The 25,090-nt window shown below is 41.2% G+C and overlaps 1 protein-coding gene across 2 annotated transcripts in view; it reads right to left on the reverse strand.

Moving 5' to 3' along the window:
- Nucleotides 1–25,090, reverse strand: part of BMPR2 (bone morphogenetic protein receptor type 2) — a 191,271-nt gene that overhangs the window by 74,887 nt on the left and 91,294 nt on the right. For both annotated transcript variants that reach the window (XM_058439639.1, XM_032754917.2), the window contains exons 2-3: nucleotides 21,259–21,429; nucleotides 18,084–18,254 (exon numbers count right to left, since the gene is read on the reverse strand). In XM_058439639.1, coding sequence (XP_058295622.1) covers nucleotides 18,084–18,254; nucleotides 21,259–21,429 — 342 coding nt within the window. The remainder of the gene's footprint in view (nucleotides 1–18,083; nucleotides 18,255–21,258; nucleotides 21,430–25,090) is intronic.

Consider the following 25,090-nt stretch of genomic DNA (forward strand, 5'->3'; position numbering starts at 1 on the left):
AATTCTTGTGCCGTAGCCTCCTGAGTAGCTGGGACTACAGGCGTGCACCACCAGGCAGGCTAAGTTTTTTTGTATTTTTAAGTAGAGATGGGGTTTCGCCTTGTTGGCCAGGCTGGTCTCAAACTCCTGGCCTCAAGTGATCCACTTGCCTTGCCCCACCAAAGTGCTGGGATTACAGGCGTGAGCCACCCTACCCGGCCTGTTTCATTATTTTGCTATTTCAAAATAATACAAATATTTCAGAACTCATGTTGATAAGTAAGTAGACAATTTCAAAAGAGAGACACAAATTCTGTGTCTGTTTTCTACTTTTCTGTATGACATTATGCTTTCCATTAGCATGGAGAACTAAGGCAATCTATGTTCTAAATATCCTTTCTTTCTTAAGACAAGTATTCCTCCTCCTGCCGGGAAAGGTATGTGAAAGTGTATAGGGGCATTTTTTTTAATTGTCATATTAGGGTTAGAGGGCTATTGGTATTAATGAGTGTAGACCAGGAACTTTAAAATCCTTCAACGCTTGGGATGGTCTGGTACAACTGATGTTTTATCCTAAAGGCCAATGGCAGTCCTTTAGAGAACTGCCCTTGCCCTCACCTTAGGCACTAAGCCCTCACTTAGCAATTAAGGATCTTGAGATCATTCTGCATATGGTGGTTCCTGAATTCAAGGATAGATGTCCTTATAAGATAAAGGCAAAGGGGCTGGGGGCGGTGGCTCATGCCCGTAATCTCAGCATTTTGGGAGGGCCAGGCGGACGAATCACTTGAGGTCAGGAGTTTGAGACCAGCCTGGTCAACATGGTGAAACCCCAACTCTACCAAAAATACAAAATACGCAGGCATGGTCGTGTGCAACTGTAGTCCCAGCTACTCGGGAGGCTGAGGCAAAAGAATCCGTTGAACTCGGGAGGCAGAGGCTGTAGTGAGCTGAGATCATACCACTACACTCCAGCCTGGGTGACAGAGTGAGACTCTGTCTCAAAAAAAAAAAAAAAGATAAAGGCAAAGGATATTTGAGACACGTAGAGATGAAGGCCATGTGAAGGCAGAAGCAGAGATTAGAATTATGCAGCTACAAACCAAGGAACACCAATGATTTACTGAAACCTGTCAAAGCTAGGAGATCTCAAGGCATGTAACAGTTTCTCCTTTACAGCCTCCAGAAGGAACCAACTCAGCCAATACCTTGGCTTTAGACTGCTGGCCTCCAAAGCTGTCCAAGAATAAATTTCTGTTGTTTTTAGCCACCCTATTTGTGATAATTTATTATGGCAACCCTATAAAAAAGTTTCAGGTAAAAACCAGTCATACTTAGGATCACTAAACACATCTCAAAGTTCTATAATTAAAAAACAGAGGCATTAATTACCATTTATATTATTCAAAAATAATTAGAAACTATTAGGCATTGGCTGGGCACAGTGGCTCATGTCTGTAATCCCAGCACTTTGGGAGTCTGAGTCGGGAGGATTGCTTGAGCCCAGGAGTTCGAAACAAGCCTGGGCGACAGAGTGAGACCTCATCTCTCACCTCTATTTTTTTTTTCTCTTTTCTTTTCTTTTCTTTTTTTTTTTTATTTTGAGACGGAATTTCACTCTGTCGCCCAGGCTGGAGTGCAATGGCGCGATTTCGGCTCACTGCAAGCTCCGTCTCCCAGGTTCATGCCATTCTCCTGCCTCAGCCTCCCGAGTAGCTGGGACTACAGGCACCCGCCATCACGCCCGGCTAATTTTTTGCATTTTTTTTAGTAGAGACGGGGTTTCACCGTGTTAGCCAGGATGGTCTCGATCTCCTGACCTCGTGATGCGCCCGCCTCGGCCTCCCAAAGTGCTGGGATTACAGGCATGAGCCACCGTGCCCAGCCTTTTTTTTATTTTATTTTTATTTATTTATTTATTTATTTTTTTGAGACGGAGTCTCGCTCTGTTGCCCAGGCTGGAGTGCAGTGGTGCGATCTCGGCTCATTGCAAGCTCCGCCTCCCGGGTTCACGCCATTCTCCTGCCTCAGCCTCCCCAGCAGCTGGGACTACAGGCGCCTGCCACCAAGCCTGGCTAATTTTTTGTATTTTTAGTAGAGAAAGGGTTTCACTGTGTTAGCCAGGATGGTCTCGATCTCCTGACATCATGATCCACCCGCCTAGGCCTCCCAAAGTGCCGGGATTACAGGCGTGAGCCACTGTGCCCGGCCTTATTTTATTTTGGAAGGAAGGGAGGAAGGGAGGAAGGGAGGAAGGAAGGGAGGGAGGGAAGGAAGGGAGGGAGGGACGGAGGGAGGGAGGGAGGGAATATTAGACACTGACACTGAACAGCGTATTATAACACAAAGCCTTGATTTTTAAACAACAGACACGTATTGGGGGGAACAACCAAAGTGATGTGATTAAGATATCTGTGCTGTTTAAAGTAGTTCCTATAACAGTTGAAAATGAGAAATACAGATGCTTCCCGACTTATAATTTTTTGACTTTACCATGGTTTAAAAGCAATGTATACAAAGCTTACTTCAAATTTTTATCATCTTCTGGGTTAGATATATAGAGTAAGATACTCTCTCATGATGCCTGAGTGCAGTGATGCAATCACACCTCACTGCAGCCTCAAACTCCTGGGCTTAAGTGATCCAACTGCCTCAGCTTCCGGAGTAGCTAGGATTATAGGTGTGCACCACTATGCCCAGCTAACTTTTCTTTTTATTTTTCAGACACAAGGTCTCACTATATTACCCAGGCTGGTCTCAATTTCCTGGCATCAAATGATTTTCCCACCTCAGCCTCCCGAAGTATTGGGATAACAGGCATGAGCCACTGTACCCGGTCAAAGGACACATTTCTGAATAACAAGTTCCAATACCAAATAAAGAATTACTTCTTGCAGGCAGCAAAAGAATATATAAATTGAACTACATCCAAAGTAAAAACTTTGGGCTGGGCATGATGGCTCATGCCTATAATAGATCCCAGCACTTTGGGAGGCCTAGGTGGGCAGATCACCTGAGGTCAGGGAGTTCAAGACCAGCCTAGCCAACATGGCGAAACCCCATCACTACTAAAAACACAAAAATTAGCCAGATGTGGTGGCACACACCTCTAATCCCAGCTACTTGGGAGGCTGAGGCAGGAGAATGGCTTGAACCCGGGCGGATGGGGGCAGAGATTGCAGTGAGCTGAGATCACACCATTGCACTCCAGCCTGGGCGACAGAGTGAGACTCCGTCTCAAAAAAAAAGCCAGGCATGGGGTCATGTGCCTGTAATCCTAGCTACCTGGTAGGCTGAGGCAGGAGGATCACTTGAGCCCAGTAGTTCAAGGTTACAGTGAGCTATGATCGTGCCATTGCACTCCAGTCTAGGCAACAAAGCAAGACCCTGTCTCTTAAAAAAAATTAAAAATAGCATTTTTATCATATGATTCTGCAATTCTATTTCTTGGTATACATCCAAAAGAATTGAAAGCAGGGTCTCAAAGAGATATTTGTATACCCACGTTCATTGGAGCTTTATTCATAATAGCCAAGAGGCAGAAGTAACTCAAGTGTCCATGATGGATGAATGGATGAATAAACGTAGTATTTACCTAAAATGGAATATTATCCAGCCTTCAAAAAAATTCTAAAACATGCTACAAGATGGATGAACCTTCATGACACTATGCTAAGTGAAATGAGCTAGTTGCAAAAAGACAAATATAATTCTACTTATATGATGTACTTAGAGTAGTCAAATTCATAGAGACAGAAAGTAGAGGATGGCTGGAGGGCCTGAGAAGAAGGGGTAATAGTGAGTTGTTATTTAATGGGTACAGAGTTTCAGTACTTGAAGGTGAAGAGTTCTGGAGATTGGTCGTATGACAGTATGAAATATACTGAACTGTACACTTAAAAATGGTAAGATGGTAAATTTCACATTTTGTGTATTTTACCACAGCTAAAATTTTTACAAAATAATTTATTGTAACGTACATACACTACATGCAGCTGTCTTGACTAAAGACAGAAAACTGCTCTGAAAAATAATTAGGAATAAATTTAACAAAAGAACTGTAAGACTTGTACACTGAGTAAACTATAAAACATTGTTGAAATAAATGAGAGAAGGTCTAAATAAACGGAAAGATATCATGTTCATGAATTAAGAGACTTTCTAGTGTTAATATAGCAATACTCCCCAAACTGCCTATCAAAATCCCAGTTGTCTTTTTTCAGATACGGAAAACTGATCACAATTCATATGGAAATGCAAGGAACCCAAAACAGCCATAATAATCTTGAAAAAGAAAAACAGGCCAGACACGGTGTCTCTCGCCTGTAATCCCACCCAGCACTTTGGGAGGCTGAGGCAAGTGGATCAGCTGAGTCAGAAGTTCGAGACCAGCCATGGCCAACATGGTGAAACCCTGTCTCTACTAAAAATACAAAAATTAGCTGGGCACGGTAGTGCAAGCCTGTAATTCCAGCTACTCGGGAGGCTAAGGCAGGAGAATTGCTTGAACCCGGGAGGTGGAGGTTGCAGTGAGCTGAGATCACACCATTGCACTCCAGTGTGGGCAACAAGAGTGAAACTCTATGAGAGGAGAGGAGAGGAGAGGAGAGGAGACGAGGGGAGAGGAGGGGAGGGGAGGGGCGGGGAGAGGAGGGGAGGGGGGGGGGGGGGAGGGGGGGAGGGGAGGGGAGGGGAGAGGAGAGAAAAGAGAAAGAAAAAGAAGAACAAAGTTGGAGAACTCATCTTTCTCTATTTTAAAACTAATTACAAAGCAATAGTTATCAAGACAGTGTGGTCCTGGCATAAGGATCAATGGATCCTTGACATACTGATGAATGGAATAGAATTAAGAGTTCAGAAATACACCTTTGCATTTATGGTCAATTGATTTTTTTTTTTTTTTTTAGACAGAGTTTTGCTCTGTCGCCCAGGCTGGAGTGCAGTGACGCAATCTCGGCTCACTGCAACCTCCACCTCCCAGATTCATGCCATTCTCCTGCCTCAGCCTCCTGAGTAGCTAGGACTATAGGCACATGCCACCACGCCCAGCTAATTTTTTTGTATTTTTTAGTAGAGATGGGGTTTCACCGTGTTAGCCAGGATGGTCTCGATCTCCTGACCTCATGATCCGCCCGCCTTGGCCTCCCAAAGTGCTGGGATTACAGGCGTGAGCCACCGTGCCCGGCCTGTCAATTGATTTTTGACAAGGATACCAAGACTTTTCAATTGGGAAAAATAATATTTTCCACAAAAGATACTGGAAAACTGGTTATCAAACAAAAGAATGAAGTTGGACTCCCTACCTCATGCCATATACAAAAATTAACTCAAAATGGATCACAGACCTAAATGTAAGAGCTAAAACTATAAAACCCCAAGAAGAAAACACAACAGCAAACCTTTGTGACTGTGTATTAGAAAATGGTTTCAGGTTGGGCGTGGTGTAATCCCAGGACTTTGGGAGCCTGAGGCAGGCAGATCACCTGAGGTCAGGAGTTTGAGACCAGCCTGCCCAACATGGCAAAATCCTGTCTCTACTAAAAATACAAATGCTAGGCATGGTGGCGCACACCTGTAATCCCAGCTACTCGGGAGGCTGAGACAGGAGAATAGCGTGAACCCAAGAGGTGGAGGTTGCAGTGAGCTGACATCGCGCCACTGCACTCCAGCCTGGGCGACAGAGCAAGGCTCCATTTAAAAGAAAAAAAAGAAAAAGAAAAAGAAAATGGTTTCAGAGTGACAAAATAAAAAAAAGATAAATTAGACTTCATTAAAAATGTCAAAACTGTGTACCTCAAAGAATACCACCAACTAAGTAAAATGACAAGCCAAAGAATGAGACTTGTATCTACTATGTAAAAAGAACTTTTACGGCCGGGCGCGGTGGCTCACGCTTGTAATCCCGGCACTTTGGGAGACCGAGGCAGGCAGATCACGAGGTCAGGAGATCGAGACTATGGTGAAACTCCATCTCTACTAAAAATACAAAAAATTAGCCGGGCGTGGTGGCGGGCGCCTGTAGTCCCAGCTACTCGGAGAGGCTGAGGCAGGAGAATGGCGTGAACCCGGGAGGCGGAGCTTGCAGTGAGCTGAGATTGCGCCACTGCACTCCAGCCTGGGCGACACAGCAAGACTCCCTCAAAAAAAAAAAAAAAAAAAAAAGAACTTTTACAACTCAACAATAAAAAGACAAATATGCACAATTTTTATATGGGCAATGGGTTTGAATTAACATTTTACCAAACAAAATATACAACGTTTAAGAAGCACAGGAAAAGATGCTCATCACCATTATTCATTAGGGAAATGAAAACCAAAACCATAATGAGATATTACATCATACACATTAAGATGACTATAACCAAAAAGAAACTGGTCACTATTTTCAAGTAGAGAAAGGTTAAAAAATTGGAAATGAAAAGAAAATAACAACTGAAAGTTGGGAGGAAAGAATAAAAGCTGCCAAAGGTTAAAACACAGTAGTGCTTATTACTGCACACCCCATCTCAAGCATGTGTTTGGAGGTTTTAATGTGTAAATACAAATACTTAACTGTATTATGTGCCACTGTGGTGGGAATGTTGATAATGGGGGAGGCTATGCATGTGTGGGAGCAGGGGGGGATAATGGGAATTCTCTTCTTTCCTCTTGATTTTGCTATCAACCTAAACTGCTCTACTTTTTTTTATTAAAAAAATTTTATTATCTCACAGTTTCTATGGGAATCTACATACTGTTTATGTAAGTGCTCTGCCAGGATCTTTTACAAGACTGTAATCAGGGTGTAGGCTGGTGCCATAGTCATCTCAAGACTCAACTAACACAGTATCTATTGCTGAGCTCACTCAATAGCTGTTGGCAGGATTCACAAATTGTTGGACTATGGGCCTCAGTTCCTTGCTGGGTATTGGCAAGTTAGCTGACCTCAGTTCTTTGCCAGGTGGCCCTCTTCGACAGAGCAAGCACAAAAGAAGAGCGAGAGAGAACACATCAGCAAAATAACAGTCATGGACTTTTAAAACCTAATTACAGAAGTGATATACCATCACTTTTGCCTAATTTGTTAAAATCAAGTTAAGTCTAGCTCACATTCAGAAGGACAGGATTACACAAGGGTGAGAATACCAGGAGGCAGGGATCACTGGGAACCATGTCAGAAGCTGCCTACCACAATATATATACTTTTGATTTTTTTCTTCTTTTTTATTTTTATTTATGGTTTGAGACAGGGTCTCGGTCTGTCACCCAGGCGGGAGTGCAGTGGTGCAATCATGACTCACTGCAGCCTCGACTTCCTGGGCTCAGGTAATCCTCCCACCTCAGCCTCTCAAATAGCTGAGACTATAACATGCACCACCACAACTGGCTAATCTTTTTGTTCTTTCGTTTCGTTTTGTTTTTGTAGAGACAGGGTTTTGCTATGTTACCCAAGTTACTATTGAAACTCCTGGGCTCAAGTGATCCACCAACTTCAGCCTCTCAAAATGCTGGGATTACAGGTGTAAGCTGCCATGCCTGGCCCTTCTTAGAGGGGTCTTGCTCTGTTGCCCAGCCTGGAGTGCAGTAGAGTGATCATAGCTCACTGTAGCCTTAAATACCTGGGCTCAAATGATCCTCCCACCTCAGCCTTCCAAACAGTTGGGACTACTTTGGAAGTACAGGCACATGCCACCATGCCCTGCTAACTTAAAAAGAGCCTCAAGTCACAATGTTCTGTCAACCCATTCCAAATACATAGCCTCTTTTATGTTTTTCTGTTTAAAGACAACTTATTTAACGTACTGTATATGGTTGATTCATTGACACTTAACTCATAACCAACAGCACTGTAACTCATGCCTGAATTTTACCTTACACACGTATTTCTCCTTAAGGTGTATCACAGCCTTCTTGTTTTTTGGAACACTAGACAGCACTTTGGCACCACTCTTGCAGGCCATTTCAAACCACAAAAGCAACAAAAAGCATAAAAATGCAAAAGAGTACCACTAAATAGACTGAAAAAGATACTTGTTTATAGTATGAGAACCGAAACAAGAAGGCAGAGCATAGCCTTGTTCAACCTAAGCTAGGAATGTGCACATTGGGTGACTCAAATTTTCTGCCACTCTGTGCATGTCTAGGAACGACCATGAAAGCACTGTGAATATTGGTTTTGGGGTTACAAATACATTTTAGCAAGTAAAAGGGGGGCAAAACGGAATTCAGGAACAATGAGGATCACTGCTTCTTATTTATTGCTAAACACTTTTACAAATATACAATTGGAGGAAAAAAGGCAGAATATCAGTTTTTTCAGGAACAACTTCCTATAGCTTTTATTATTTATTTATTTATTTATTTATTTTGGAGATGGAGTGTCACTCTGTCGCCCAGGCTGGAGTGCAGTGGGGTGAACTCAGCTCACTGCAACCTCTGCCTCTTAGGTTCAAGCTATTCTCTTGCCTCAGCCTCCCGGGTAGCTGGGACTACAGTAGCCTGCCACCACGCCCGGCTAATTTTTGTATTTTCAATAGAGACGGGGTTTCATCATATTGGCCAGGCTGGTCTCGAACTCCTGACCTTGTGATCTGCCCGCCTTGGCCTCCCAAAGTGCTGGGATTACAGGCGTGAGCCACCGCTCCCGGCCTAGCTTTCATTTTTTTTCTGTGTATGAAAGATGCAGGAAATAGTATGTGTTCTGTTTCTCAAGTATAAGGACAGAGGAAACAACAAATATCATAGGATACTCAATAACAATCCTTCAAATTAAAAAAAAAATCACAGAATATAGGCTTTCATACATAATAAATAAAAATTAGCAGAAAAGTATCATTTATGGTAAAAGGAAAATGATATGGGGGAGGATGTTTGTAATAGTTTCTAAAATGACTTAAAGACAGTTATTTCCTAAGAAAGTAACTGTTATTTATTGGATGTCTTCTCTATGTGGGCACTTTAGTGTATTATCTTGTTTAATCTAAACACCCACATAAATTGGATACTATTATTTTGCATATGAACTAATTGATGCATAGAGGCTAAATAATCTGCTCAAGGTTATGTTTAGCAAGTTTAACAGCAAGGTTTTTAACCCAGGCACTACGATTGATGACCTATGCTCTTAATCATTACATTATGTAACATTCCAAACAATCAAGTGAAACCTTATGCTTCTCTCCCTCAAATTATCCTTTTTTTTTTTTTTTTGGCAGTTGATTCAGCTAATTTCATATTACGGCTAATACAAAATGTGTTGTTTTTAATGAGACATTTTGAGAAGTGCTTATAACAGTATATTGAAGTTGTCGGTGTATTCTTAGTCAAAGTTGTGTCTGTTCAACTATTATGTAACTTATTTTATTTATTTTTTTTTGAGTCTCGCTCTGCAGCCCAGGCTGGAGTGCAATGGCGCAATCTCAGCTCAAACTTCCGCCTCCCAGGTTCCAGCAATTCTCCTGCCTCAGCCTCCCAAGTAACCGGGATTACAGGCACACACCACCACACCCAGCTAATTATTTTGTATTTTAGTAGAGACGAGTTTCATTGTGTTACCAAGGCTGGTCTCCAACTCCTGAACTCAGGCAATCCACCCGCCTCGGCCTCCCAAAGTGCTAGGATTACAGGCATGAGCTACCGCACCTGGCCTACTTAACATTATTTTAAAGATGCTTGTTACTCATCTTGGTTTTTAGATAAGACTAAAGATGCTTAGTCTCATCTTGGTTTTGAATGTATTTTAAATGTTTTAATTATCTATGACCCTATTATAGTATGTTTGTATCTGAAACCACTAAATAATTATTAGATGGGTAATTAGTTTTTGCATATGAAAATATGCAGAAAATGCTCAGTAATCAGAGAGCACATTATAAGGAAATGAGACACAGTTAAGGCAGGAAGAGAGGGACATACATAGAATTGGAAATCCTAAAAAGACAATAAAAATTGCAGTTGTTGAAATAAAGACATGGAAATTATTTCATAGTCTACAACCAATTCTGTCTAGTATTTCAGAAGATACTTATTAAACACTGGTCAATTCCACCATACATGCTTGGGACTTAGATTTTTTTTTTTTTTTTTATCTTGAGACGGAGTTTCACTCTTGTTGCCCAGGCTGGAGTGCAATGCTGCGATCTTGGCTCACTGCAACCTCCGCCTCCCGGGTTCAAGCAATTCTCCTGCCTTGGCCTCCCGAGTAGCTGAGATTACAGGCACATGCCACCACGCCCAACTAATTCTGTATTTTTTTTAGTAGAGACAGGGTTTCTCCACGTTGATCAGTCTGGTCTCAAACTCCCGACCTTAGGTGATCCGCCTGCTTCGGCCTCCCAAACGGCTGGGATTACAGGCATGAGCCACTGCACCCGGCCAGGACTTAGATTTTACAGACGAAAAGCTTCCACTGAGTTTATCAGTTAAAGCCAGGTCAGTTAACAGGTTTTGCTTTGTTCATCAGGCAAATAAGTAATGTAAAATTTTAAAAACCCCAACATGAAAAAGGATTACTTTTTGAGAGAAGAGGAGCAAGGTAGGTAGGTAGGTAGGTAGATACGGGATAGAGGCTGGCATTCAGAAGTGCAGAGCTAGCAAAACTTCAGAATGAAAACTGTCTGATGAACAATAAATAATGTGTAAATGGAATCTTGTTACTACTGCATTAAAGAATTAATATTTTCCTAAAGAATGCAACCTTATATTTCTCTTGTCCTGTGCCTTCTACATTATATATATTTTTTAATTTTTTATTTTTGTGGGTACATAGTAGGTATATATACTTATGGGGTACATGAGATGTTACACTAGTATTTTGAAAAAGTATAAAAATGTGGCCAGGCATGGTGGCTCATGCCTGTAATCCCAACACTTTGGGAAGCCGAGGCAGGTGGATCACCTAAGGTCAGGTGGCCAGCTTGGCCAAACTACTAAAAATACAAATACAAAAAACCTGCACTCCCACCTGGGCAACAGAACGAGACTCTGAATCAAAAAACAACAACACAATAGAAAAACCTGACAACTATGAAACATATATAGTAACCTGGAAAATATTTATGTTAAACAAAATGGCAGGATCTAAAATGGATGTATATTACAAATACAGCTATACAAAAATAAAAGAGAAAAGACTGGAAAGAAACATTCAAAATATTAACAATGGTTGTATGTGGGTGTAGAGACTATTGGTGATTATTTTTTTCCTTGCTACTTATGTCATTTTTCTCTTTTTCCAGCACTTTGGGAAGCCGAGGCGGGCAGATCATGAGGTCAGGAGATCGAGACCATCCTGGCTAACACGGTGAAACCCCGTCTCTATTAAAGATACAAAAACAAATCAGCTGGCGTGGTGGCAGGCGCCTGTAGTCCCAGCTACTCGAGAGGCTGAGGCAGGAGAATGGCGTGAACCCGGAAAGCGGAGCTTGCAGTGAGCCGAGTGAGCCACTCGGCTCACTTTTTTGAGACTCCGTCTCAAAAAACAAAACAAAACAAAACAAAAAACCTTTCCACAGTCTTCCCACACAATCCACTTTTTTTTTTTTTGAGATGGAATCTCTTTCTGTTGCCCAGGCTGGAGTACAGTGGCACAATCTCAGCTTACTGCAACCTCCACTTCCCAGGTTCAAGAGATTCTTCTGCCTCAGCCTCCTGAGTAGCTGGGACTACAGGCACATGCCACCACACTTGGCTAAATTTTTTCTATTATTAGTAGAGATGGGGTTTTGTCATATAGGCTAAGCTGGTCTCGAACTCCTGACCTCATGATCCACCTGCCTCGGCCTTCCAAAGTGCTGCAAGTATAGGCATGAGCCACCGCGCCTGGCAATCCACTTATTTCTTTGCTAAGTTTGCACAGTTTTTAGTAATTTTATTTTTTATTATTTTTGGTGAGACAGTCTTGCTCTGTCGCCCAGGCTGGAGTGCAGTGGCATGCTCTCGGCTCACTGCAACCTCTGCCTCCCAGGTTCAAGCAATTCTTCTGCCTCAGCCTCCTGAACAGCTGGGACTACAGGTGTGTGCCACCATGCCCAGCTAATTTTCGTACTTCTAGTAGAGATGGGGTTTCACCATATTGGCCAAGCTGATCTTTAACTCCTGACCTTGTGTTCCACCTGCCTCAGCCTCCCAACGTGCTGGGATTACAGGCATGAGCCACTGCGCCCGGCTATTTTATTTTATTTTATTTATTTATTTTGAGACGGTGTCTCGCTCTGTCACCCAGGCTGGAGTGCAATGGCACAATCTCTGCTCACTGCAACCTCCGCCTCCTGGGTTCAAGCGATTCTCGTGCCTCAGCCTCCCGAATAGGTGGGATTACAGGCGCCCACTACCACACCCAGCTAATTTTTTCTATTTTTAGTAGAGACAGGGTTTTTCCATGTTGGCCAGGATGTCTCGAACTCCTGACCTCAAGTGAGCCGCCCGCCTTGGCCTCTCAAACTGCTGAGATTACTGGCGTGAGCCGCCACGCCTGACCAGTTTTTTGTAATTTTAAAATGTGTTTTTGTTAAAAATTTTTATGTTAAATTTTTTTTAAGACAGGTTCTCCCTCTGTAGCCTAGGCTGGGGTGCATTGGCGCAATCTTGGATTATAGCAATTTCCGCCTCCCAGACTCAAGCGATCTTCCCATCTCAGCCTCCCAAGTAGCAGGGATCACAGGTGTGCGCGACTATGCCCAGCTAATTTTTGCATTTTTGGTACAGATGGGGTTTCTCCATGTTGCCCAGACTGGTCTCAAACTCCTGGGATCAAGCGATCCGCCTGCTTTGGCCTCCCAAAGTGCTGGGATTACAGGCATGAGCCACTGTGCCCTGCCATAATGAAAAATTTTAAAGGAGAAAATTTTTTAAAGGAGAAAATTTACAAAATATTAAAAAAAAAATAAAAAACATTCAAGGTTGAAGCCAGGCGTGATGGCTCATGCCTGTAATCCCAGCACTTTGGGAGGCCGAGGTGGGTGGATCACCTGAGGTCAGGAGTTTGAGATCAGCCTAGTGAACTCCCGTTTCAAACTCCTCACCAAACTTTCTATTTATTGTTATATGGCCATGAGCAAAAGTTCTGTTTCTGAATTTTATATTTTAATTTCTTTCTTTAAACTTCAACAGATAAAAGTATTTTTATTTTGGTTAAACACCTAGCAATTGCAGACTAAATGTCTGACATTCGATATTACAGTAGTTACTTTTCTTGAGGTTAGTGCAAAAGACAAAACTGATCTTGTTTGCCAACTTTAACTTCACTCAATTTTTTTATCTCAAGAACGAAATATATAAATTGAGCTAATGCTTCCAAATTAGAGCGCTTTACTTAAAACACTTTCCCTTTTTATTGCAATAGCACTACTGATTTTTAGCTGGCAATATTCCTACTTTTGGGTCAAAAGGTTATAGTAAACTAAACTAAGACCTAGGTAACAATCTGAAATGTAAGACAGCTGTAAAGATCTTTGAGGATGATGTATGAGCAAATTCACTTTCTCTCTTTCTGTTTTTGAGACAGAGTCTCTGTCGCCCAGGCTGGAGTGCAGTGGTGCAATCTTGGCTCACTGCAATCTCGGCTTCCTGGGTTCAAGTGATTCTTCTGCCTCAGCCTCCCAAGTAGCTGGGATTACAGGCTCGTGCCACCATGCTCAGCTAATTTTTGTATTTTTAGTAGAGATGGGGTTTTACCATGGTAGCCAGGCTGGCATGGAACTCCGGGACCTCAGGTGATCCACCCATCTTGGCCTCCCAAAGTGCTGGGATTACAGGCATGAGCCACCCCACCTGGCCACTTTCCCTCTTTCATCTAGCTAGAGGTACAAGTGAAAATTAGAGACTTTGTTTTGTTTGTGAAAAATAAATGTATCCAATTCAATACAATCTCCTAATAGAAGCTAATGGCCTTCAGTAGGTAGAAACTACAGCTATAAAGAAAATTTCCTATTGCTTTCAGTTTAGTTCTTCATCAACAAATCAAAAGAAATAATCAAAACTGATTATCCTAGAGTATGGTCTGTTAAAATTTGTTGACTAAGAAAATTCTTGAGATGTGCTATATTTTAACTTTTTAAACTTTAAAAATTGTTTAAACTTTTTATTTGGAAATAATTTAAAACTTACACAACAGTCACAAGAATAGTACAAAGAATACACCATATACTTTTACCCAGATTTACCTATTCACCCTATTGATACCATTTTACTGTTTGCTTTTATTACCTCTCTCTTTCTACACACACACACACACACACACACACACACACACACACACACACCTTTTTTTGAACCAATACACAGTAGAATCATGGTCCTTTATTCTTAAACACTTCTTAGATTATTTCCTAAGAATATGGTTATTCTCTTATAAAACCACAGTATTGTTATCAGCTTCAGCACATTTAACATTGAAACAACATTTTTCTCTAATCATCATGTCCTTTATCACATTCCTGTCATCCAGTAAAAGACAGGCACTGCCTAGTTGTCCAGTCTTTTTTGCTTCCTTTGACCTAGACCTTTCCCACAGTCTGTTTTATATGACATTCACATTTTTGAAAAATGCGATCCCCCTTTTTGTAATAGAACATTCCTAATTTGGGGTTTCTGTGATATTACCTCATGATTAAATTCAGGTTATGCATTCTTGACTGGAATATAGCACTATATTAGTTATGTGTCCTTCTCTAGGTATCACAGATTTCCATGTGTCCTTCTTTAATAATGTTAACTTTTATTATCTGGTCAAGGTGTCCATTTTTCCAGTTTTATAATTACTAATTTTTCCCTTGAGATATGTGGAAGGCATGCAAATATCCTGGCTCCTCATTGAAACTGCCCCTACATTTAGGATCCTTTGATGATTCTTGCCTGATCCAATCCTTAACACAATGGTTGCAGAATGATAAGCTGCCAACTCCAGCAATCCTACATTTACCAGTTGGCACTTGACATTCTACTCATGATTCATTTTCCTTCCAGTGGTTCACACTTCATTAATGTACTTGTTTAGCACTCAAACTAACCCAGATTTAGCCAGTGGGGGTTCCTTCCAGCTGGCTCCTATGTCCTTATGACAGGTCTCCATGATATTTTTAGGTACTTTTCCTTCCTTTTTTTGCTTTGTTTTGTTTTTGAGATACGGTCTCACTGTTGCCCAGGCTGGGGTACAGTGGCCTGATCACAGCTCAATGCAGCCTTGACTTCCCAAGTTCAAGTGATCCTCCCACCTCAGCCTCTCAAGTAGCTGGGACTACAGGCATGTGCCACACCTGGCTACTTTTTAATTTTTTTTGAGATAAGGTCTATGTTGCCCAGGCTGGTTGTGAAATTCTGGGATCAAGCAGTCCTCTTACCTTGGCCTCCCAAAGTGCTAGGATTACAGGCTCTTTCCTTACTTTCTTACAAAAATTATTAAAACATTACAAGATGTCCCAGGCTTATCTTGTATCTATCCTGCTCCAGTCTTGGGATAAATCATTTTTCTAAGAAGCCTTGGTTCCCTTTTTTTATTTTTATTCTTATTTTTTGAGACAGCCTTTCACTCTTGTTGCCCAGGCTGGAGTGCAATGGCGTGATCTTGGCTCACTGCAACTTCCGCCTCCTGGGTTCAATTGATTCTCCTGTCTCAGCCTCCTGGGTAGATGGGATTACAGGCGTGCAGCACCACGCCCAGCTAATTTTTATATTTTTAGTAGAGATGGGGCTTCACCATGTTGGTCAGGATGGTCTTGATCTCTTTACCTCGTGATCTGCCCGCCTCAGTCTCCCAAAGTGCTGGGATTACAGATATGAGCCACCGCACCCAGCCTCAACTCATTTTCTTAATCCTATAACGATGGTTTCAGAATTGCTTTGCCCACACTACTAAAAGACAAATCTTCTCAAAAGAGTTCAGTATTTGTTTGCAATTCTCCTCCATCCTTTATATCACATCTTGCACAAGAGTGTATATAGTCAAATACTGTGCTTATAAATCACTTGGATTAGTTTCTTTTTCTCTTCAGGGTTTTTTTTTTTTTTTCCCCTTATCTTTCAATAACTTTGGTATCAGAGTAGTTATTGTAGTAATATGAAACACAACTGGTGCCGGGCGCAGTGGCTCAGGCCTGTAATCCCAGCACTTTGGGAGGCCAAAGTGGGCGGATCATCTGAGGTCGGGAATTTGAGACCGGCCTGGCCAACATAGCGAAACCCCATCTCTACTAAAAATACAACAGTTAGCTGGGTGTGGTGGTGGGCACCTGTAATCCTGGCTACTTGGGAGGCTAAGACAGGAGAATCACTTGAACCCGGCAGGCGGATGTTGCAGTGAGCCGGGATCGTGCCACTGTACTCTAGCTGGGGTGACAAAAGCAAGACTGTCTCATAAAAATAAATAAAATAAAAATAAAATTGGGTTCGTTTATTTCAGTTTGCTTATACTGTGAGGAATTTTTCTCCTTTCCATTCTTAGGTACTTAATTTTTTTTGCTTACGTAGAATAGTGACACAATGCCGACAGTAAAAACTACATACAAAAAGCTACGCTCAGACCGGACGTGGTGGCTCACACCTGTAATCCCAGCACTTTGGGAGGCTGAGAAGGGCGGGACTTCAAGACCAGCCTGACCAACATGGAGAAACCCTGTCTCTACTAAAAATACACAATTAGCCGGGTGTGGTGGCACATGCCTGATCCCAGCTACTAGGGAGGCTGAGGCAGGAGAATTGCTTGAACCTGGGAGGCGGAGGTTGTGGTGCGCCAAGATAGCACCATTGCACTCCAGCCTCAGCAACAAGAGCGAAATTCTGTCTCAAAAAAACAAAACAAAAACAAAAAAAAAAGCTACACTCAGAGAACATTCACTCCTTTCCATATTCTTTCTGTCTCATTCCTTGGATCCCTTATAAATAACCAAGTTCATTATTTTCTAATTTATTCTTTCTTTGTTTCTTTTTTTAAAGATAAGTCAATAATAGATAGGCTTTTTTACTTTCCTTCCAGTCCTATGCAAGACAGCCTACTATATATACTTTTTTACATCTAATATTACCGGTGAAAATCACTCTGTGCTAGTTCATAGAGATCTTATCTTTTTCTTATAGCTGTATAGTTGGTACTCCATTACATGTATGTACCATAGTATATTTCAACTAATCTCCTATTCTTGGACATTTACTTCCTAATATTGTGCAGTCACAAATAACACTGCAATAAACAACTCAATGTCTATGTATATTTGTACTATTAAAGATGCATCTTCCAGATAAATTCCAAGAAATGTGAAAGCTAGGTGAAAAAGTAAGCACACATGTAGTTGTCTTAACCAAATTTCCCTCCATACAGGTTGGAAAGTACTACATTTTATTTTATTTTGAGACAGAGTCTCACTGCGTCACCTAGGTTAGAGGGCAGTGGCACAATCGCTGCAGCCTCAACTTCCTAGGCTCAAGCAATTCTCCAACCTCAGCCTCCCAAATAGCTGAACTACACACGCGCACCACCACGCCTGGCTAATTTATTTATTGTTTTAGTACAGATGGGATCTCACAATGTTGCCCAGGCTGGTCTTCAGTTCCTGGGCTCAAGTAATCCTCCTGCTCTGGCCTCCTAAAGTGCTGAAATTAGGCATGAGCCACCGTGCCTGGCCAGTACTATATTTTACCAAAGTTATTTAGTAATATATTGATGCCTTGGAAGTCCTGGTGCATCTCTTTCGGATTTCAGGTGTTTGCCAGATGTAATCTTACGATGCTGGAACTCTACCTCTCACTCCTACCAACGTTGAATTTTTTTTTTTCTTTTAGGTTCACTCTTGTTGCCCAGGCTGGAGTGCAATGGCGCAATCTTGGCTCACTGCAACCTCTGCCTCCTGGGTTCAAGCAATTCTCCTGTCTCAGCCTCCTGAGTAGCTGGGATTACAGGCGCCTACCACTACGCCCGGCTAATTTTTTACTTTTGATAGAGACGGTATTTCACTAGGCTGGTCTCAAACTCCTGACCTCAGGTGATCCACCCACCTCAGCCTCCCAAAGTGCTGGGATTACAGGCATGAGCCATCATGCCTGGCTTCAACCTTGAATGTTTTTTATGGTTTTTTTTATATTTTGCAAATCTTTGGAGAAAGGAAATACAAAGAAAAGTTAGTTACTTTACTTACTGAGTGGTGTTGTGTCAGGAGGTGGAAAATTCTCAGTAAAGTTGACATTACATAAATCTGTGCTACAACAGCAGAAACGGTATGTTCCATTCTGAATTGAGGGAGGAGTGGTAGTTACTACACATTCTTCATAGTGACACTCTTGGGGATCTCCAATGTGAGACCAACATCCTATAAATCAATATGAATACAAAAAAGGAGACAATATGATAAAGAAAACTGAAAGAAAAACAACAAACTAAGCAGTAATTTCAATAAATGTGAGAGTACGTGTAAGCTATGAAACAGTTTTGCAAATCAACAGGAAACATATTTTTAAGAAACAGAAAAATGGTAAAGGATACCAAAGACATTTCATGGGGGTAAAAAGGCCACCAAAAAAGGTTTAACTGCATGATTAATCTAAGAATTAGTTATTTATTTATTGAGACGGAGTTTCGCTCTTGTTGCCCAGGCTAGAGTGCAATGGCACGATCTCAGCTCACTGCAATCTCCACCTCCTGGATTCAAGCCATTCTCCTACCTTAGCCTCCCGAGTAGCTGGGATTACAGGCATGCGCCACCACCGCGCCTGGCTAATTTTGTATTTTTAGTAGAGACGGGGTTTCTCCATGTTGGTCAGGCCGGTCTCAAACTCCCGACCTCAGGTGATCTGCCTGCCTCGGCCTCCCAAAGTGCTGAGACTACAGGTGTGAGCCACCGCACCCAGCTAATCGCACCCAGTTAATCGAAGAATTATTAAAGCAAGAGTAAGGTTTCATTTTGTTTCATTTTGTCTATACCAAGGTTTAAAATATCTAGGTTTAAAAATTAATATGGCTGGGCACGGTGGCTTACACCTAGAATCCCAGCACTTTGGAAAGCCAAAGTAGGAGGATCACTTGAGCCCAGGAATTTGAGACCAGCCTGGGCAACACAGCCATACCACATCTCTACAAACACTTAAAAATTAGCTGGGAATGGTGGTGCCTGGCTGTGGTCCTACCGACTTGGGAGGATTGCTTGAGCCCAGGAGGTCAAGGTTGCAGTGAGCCATGAATGTGCCACTGCACTCTATCCTGAGTGACAGAGTGACATTCTGTCTCAAAAATAAAATAACAAATAAATAAATAATATATATCAGAAAATAGCTGGGCACGGTGGCTCACGCCTGTAATCCCAGCACTTTGGGAGGCTGAAGTGGGCGGATCACGAGGGTCAGGAGATCAAGACCACCCTGGCCAACATGGTGAAACCCTATCTCCACTAAGAATACAAAAATTAGCTGGGCGTGGTGGTGTGCACCTGTAGTCCCAGCTACTTGGCAGGCTGAGGCAGTAGAATCGCTTGAACCCAGGAGGTGGAGGTTGCAGTGAGCCAAGATCCCACCATTGCACTCCAGCCTGGGTGACAGAGAGAGACTCCATCTCAAAAAAAAAAAAAAAAAGAAAAAGGATTCAGTAACACAGACACCTTCATACGGTGTTGGAGGGAATATAAATGAACAGTACTTTTAGAAAGCCACATGGACATTTTTATACAGTCTTTAAAATATTGATATATCTTATAACCTAATAATTCTACATCAAGAGATCTATTTCAAGAAACAATTACATACAATCAAAAAATTATGTTGAAAGTTGTTCACTGAATAACTGTGTTTTACTATGTATTACAGTGAAAACATGAAAATAACATAATGTCTACCAATAGAATAATCTGTAAGTAAACTATGATACATATATACAATGATATGTTGTGCAAAAGTTAAAAAGGTTTTCAGAGATTCTTTAAAGACATGTAAAAATGCTTATAATTAAGGTGGAGAAAACTGGATATGAAATTGTTTATACAGTATGTTCCTAATTTTTTTTTTTTTTTTGAGACAGAGTCTCGCTCTGTCGCCCAGGCTGGAGTGCAGTGGCGCAATCTCAGCTCACTGCAACCTCCGCCTTCCGGGTTCAAGCGATTCTCCTGCCTCAGCCTCCCCAGCAGCTGGGACTACAAGCGCCCGCCACCACGCCTGGCTAATTTTTGTATTTTTAGTAGAGACGGGGTTTCACTATGTTAGTCAGGATGGCCTCGATCTCCTGACCTTGTGATCCGCCCGCCTCGGCCTCCCAAAGTGCTGGGATTACAGGCGTGAGCCACCGCGCCCGGCCGTTCCTAATTTTTTAAAAAGTACACGCACATAAAAACATAAAGGCATGTGGAAAATGCACCTGAAGAAGATAAACTAATACAGAAAAAATATATATATTTTCGTTTTGTTTGTTTGTTTTGATTTTTTGAGACGGAGTCTTGCTCTGTCACCAAGGCTGGAGTGCAGTGGCGCGATCTTGGCTCACTGCAAGCTCCGCCTCCCGGGTTCACGCCATTCTCCTGCCTCAGCCAGTAGCTGGGACTACAGGCACCCGCTACCACGTCCGGCTAATTTTCTGTATTTTTAGTAGAGACGCGGTTTCACCGTGTTAGCCAGGCTGGTCTCGATCTCCTGACCTCCTGATCCACCCGCCTCGGCCTCCCAAAGTGCTGGGATTACAGGCGTGAGCCACTGCGCCCGGCCAGTAAAAATATTTTTAAAGAGTATATTATTGTAGACTTTTGTTTTCTTTATAGTTCTCTATATATTCCAAAATTCATAGAACGAGCATGTATAACATTATAAGAAAGATGTTTTAAAAATAATCTAAAAATAAATAGCCTTTTATAAATTTGGTGCTTGTGGATATGGAGATATATATATATATACACACACACACACATACATATACACTTTTTTTTCTTTGAGATGGAGTCTTGCTCTGTTGCCCAGACTGGAGTGCACTGGTGACATCTCAGCTCACTACAACCTCCGCCTTCCAGGTTCCGTGATTCTTCTGCCTCAGCCTACTGAGTAGCTGGGACCACAGGCGCACACCACCATACCCGACTAATTTTTGTATTTTTAGTAGAGACGGGGTTTCACCATGTTATTAGCCAGGCTGGTCTCAAACTCCTGGCCTCAAGTGATCCACCCACCTTAGCCTCGAAAAGTGCTGGAATTACAGGCATGAGCCACCACACATGGCTTTATATATACACTTTTAAATTCACTGTTTTTCTGAACAGGATTTTAACATACTCCCATGTCCTTTTTAGATAAATATCAATTGTATAAAACATAGTCATTTCAGGTAAGGAAAGTATCACTTACCTTGTTTTACAAGATTTATGTCCCCTTTTGATTTCTCCCAAAGGCCATAGCAGGTGCTACCTTTTGAGCATAATATTGTCCCATTTTCATGAGAGATTCTACTTTCACCTATCCCAAGGTCTTGCTGATATGGATCTTTAAATGCACATAGCCGTTCTTGATTCTGTGAAGCTAAAATAAAGGAAATAAAGGAAAAGTAAATTATTTAATGTTTTCAAAATATTATTATATAAAATCTGTATTATCTGAATGACTTTACAAATTTCCCTACTAAATTATTTGAATTGAAATCTTTAAATAAATTTGTAATTTTACATTCAATGACATTCTTCTGTTCATGAATTCATTTGTAAACTCCAAACAAGAAGGAAATTTTAAAACTCTCATTTCCCAAAAGCAATCCCCTCCGTACTCAAATTATTCTCACCACTGTTTCTTCTATTAAATAACTTTGGTGTCCAAATAAAGAAATATCATCAAAGAAAATGTCCATGTTCAAAATTAACAAGTCTTCAAAACAAACCTAGAAGGCTGCATAATTTTGGAAATTGCATAGTACTTACTTTTATCTTATTTTATAGTCAGTTATACAAAGTTACATGCATCATTAGGTATGGTAAACTAATGATACAAAAAGTAACTATGAATGGGTACATGGTTTCTTTTTAGGGTATATATATGTTCTAAAATTAAACTGTGGTAATCATTGCACAAGTGTGTACATTTGCAAAAACAATAACTGAATTGTTCACTTAAATTGAGTGAACTTCAGGTATAAATTATACTTCAATAAAAAAAAAATTCTTTCTCTTTCTTCGTTTTTTTTTTTTTTGAGAGAGACTTTCGCTCGTTGCCCAGGCTGGAGTGCAATGGTGCAATCTTGCCTCACCGCAACCTCTGCCTCCCAGATTCAAGCGATTCTCTTGCCTCAGTGTCCTGAGTAGCTGGCATTACAGGCATGTGCCACCACGCCCGGCTAATTTTGTATTTTTAGTAGAGATGGGGTTTCTCCATGTTGGTCAGGCTGGTCCCGAACTCTCGACCTCAGATGATCCACCCAACTAGGCCTCCAAAAGTGCTGGGATTACAGGCGTGAGCCACCATACACGACCAAAAAAATTACTTTCTGTTATTCAAATTATCAATATAATAACCAGAAGAAATGCTCAATAGACTTATCCTAAAAGGACAACCTAATGTACTTTTAATGCCAATCTTTCTCCATACACGTAATTCGATTTAACTAATTTTTGTAGAACATTTGCCACATAATTTATCAGCTAATAAATATTTACCAACATTGCTGAGAATACTAAAGTAAAAGGTTATCAGAAGCAATATCTGATCTTTATTTCATTTCTTACAGTAGGCTTTCCTAATGTGTTTGACTAGCCAAAATAATAGTCTAATACACTTGGCCAATATATTCCTTGGGGGTTTCTGACTTGTTTCTTTATTTTGGATGTGTACCTACTTAGTATGGCTTAATTCATATGCACCATAGCACTGAGGCTGATTTATTTAAATAATGTTTCTGAACAAAACTAATAACTAAATTCTGGAGATGAAATTAACCAACAATAATAAGAAAACTTAAAAATTTTGTAGATGCTGGTCTTTTATCAATAGCTTAAATATTCTAGACATGATTCATAGGACTAGAACACTGAAAAGAACTATAGTGTCAGCCAATCAATCTTTCCATTTTATAAATGATTATATAGTGAAAAGCTTCACTCATACCCTTGTTCCCATTTGTCTATTCCAATGTTCCCCTCCTTCCACCCCAGGAAACCACTGTTCTTGGTTACTCAGGCATCCTTTCAAACTTTACCATTACATATTTTCTAAATACATAATATTTACATATTTATAAATGAAGAGATTGAGTTAAGTAAAGACAATGCATAAAAATAGAACCTCTATCACACCTGTAATCCCAGGCACTTTGGGAGGCCAAGGCGGGCGGATCAACTGAGGTCAGGATTCGAGACCAGCCTGGCTAACATGGTGAAACGCTGTTTCTACTAAAAATACAAAAAATTAGCCACGCATGGTGGCGTATGCCTGTAATCCCAGCTATTCAGGAGCTGAGGCAAGAGAATCACATGAACCCGGGAGGTGTAGGTTGCAGTGAGCTGAGATCGCACCACTGCACTCCAGTTTGGGCAACAAGAGCAAACCTCCATCTCAAAAAAAAAAAAAAAACCCAAAACCATAAGGGCCTGTGGATAGTTGAGCATTTAAAAAAAAAAAAAAGTATAGTTAAAATAAAAAAAAAAAAGGTATGGGGTGGTTTATCCCAGATATGCAAGCCTGGTTCAATATTCAAAAAATCAATTAACGTGCTCTATTAACACCCTGAGTACAAATTAATAGATAAACAGTGGTTACTAGGCTGGGCACGGTGGCTCACGCCTGTAATCCCAGCACTTTGGGAGGCAGAGGCTGGCAGATCATGAGGTCAGGAGTTTGAGACTAGCCTGGCCAACATGGTGAAACCCCATCTCCACTAAAAATACAAAAATTAGCCAGGCGTGGTGGCGCAGGCCTGTAATCCCAGCTACTCAGGAGGCTGAGGCAGGAGAATCGCTTGAACCCAGGAGGCAGTGAGCCGAGACCACGCCATTGCACTCCAGCCTGGGCGACAGAGCGAGACTTCATCTCAAAAAAAAAAAAATAGTGGTTCCTGATTTTGGCAGTACTGCATGCAAGGGAGAAGAATTTGGAAATGTGTGGAAGTGGTATTTTACTTTGTTTTGGTTTACCTGTCAAAATGCCTGAAGTGTTTTCACTGGCTCTTAGTCCAGTCCCCAGGAGAATTAAATATTCTAATATACAAATAGCTTTGCAGGTGGAAGGACCATCTCTTCAAAATGCTACCCCAACCACATACGGGAAACAACAAAGAAAATGTATACTATATACATATGTAACAAATCTGCACGCTATGCACAGTACCCTAGAACTTAAAGTATAATTTTAAAAAAAGAAATTGAATGATAAAAAAAGAAAAAAATGTATATTATGATTTCTTACCTTTAAAAAGATAAGAAAAATACAATAAAATATAAATTATGCAGATATGTTTGTGGAATAACTAAGAAAATGTCAAAGGGATGTCATTTTTTCTTTTTCTTATCATTAGCTAAACAACTGAATCCAGTCAATTCTTATTCTCAATTGAACTGCTGCTTCTGATTTAAAACTCTCAATTTTCTAGCTTCCCTTTCTTCCTGGAATTATCATTTTTGTTCAAAACTGTTTGCACAGGTTATGATGAGCATTATATTTTTGGAGGTGAAGCTTGATTTTAGTTCCTTTTCAACAACCTAGGAAGGTTAGACTAATTATACATGCTTATTGATGTTCTTTTATTCAACAAACATACTAGCATGTATCTAAGCTTTTTTTTTTTTTTTGAGACGGAGTCTTGCTCTGCTGCCCAGGCTGGAGTGCAGTGGTGTGATCTCGACTCACTGCAACCTCCGTCTCCCAGGTTCAAGCCATTCTCCTGCCTCAGCCTCCCAAGTAGCTGGGATTACAGGCATGCACCACCACGCCCAGCTAATTGTTTGTATTTTTAGTAGAGACGAGGTTTCATGTTGGCCAAGCTGGTCTCAAACTCCTGACCTCAGATGATCCACCCACCTCGGCCTCCCAAAGTGCTGGGATTACAGGCATGAGCCACCGCACTTGGCCTGTTCTCTTTTTATTATATGTGTTTTTGATAATCAATACTTTCAATATAAAAAGTTTGGTGTGGCCAAGTGCAGCCTCTCGTGCCTGTAATCTCAACACTTTGGGAGGCTGAGGCAGAAGGACTGCTTGA

The sequence above is a fragment of the Hylobates moloch genome, unplaced genomic scaffold, assembly GCF_009828535.3.
Source record: "Hylobates moloch isolate HMO894 unplaced genomic scaffold, HMol_V3 SCAFFOLD_1, whole genome shotgun sequence".
Classification (NCBI taxonomy): Eukaryota; Metazoa; Chordata; class Mammalia; order Primates; family Hylobatidae; genus Hylobates; species Hylobates moloch.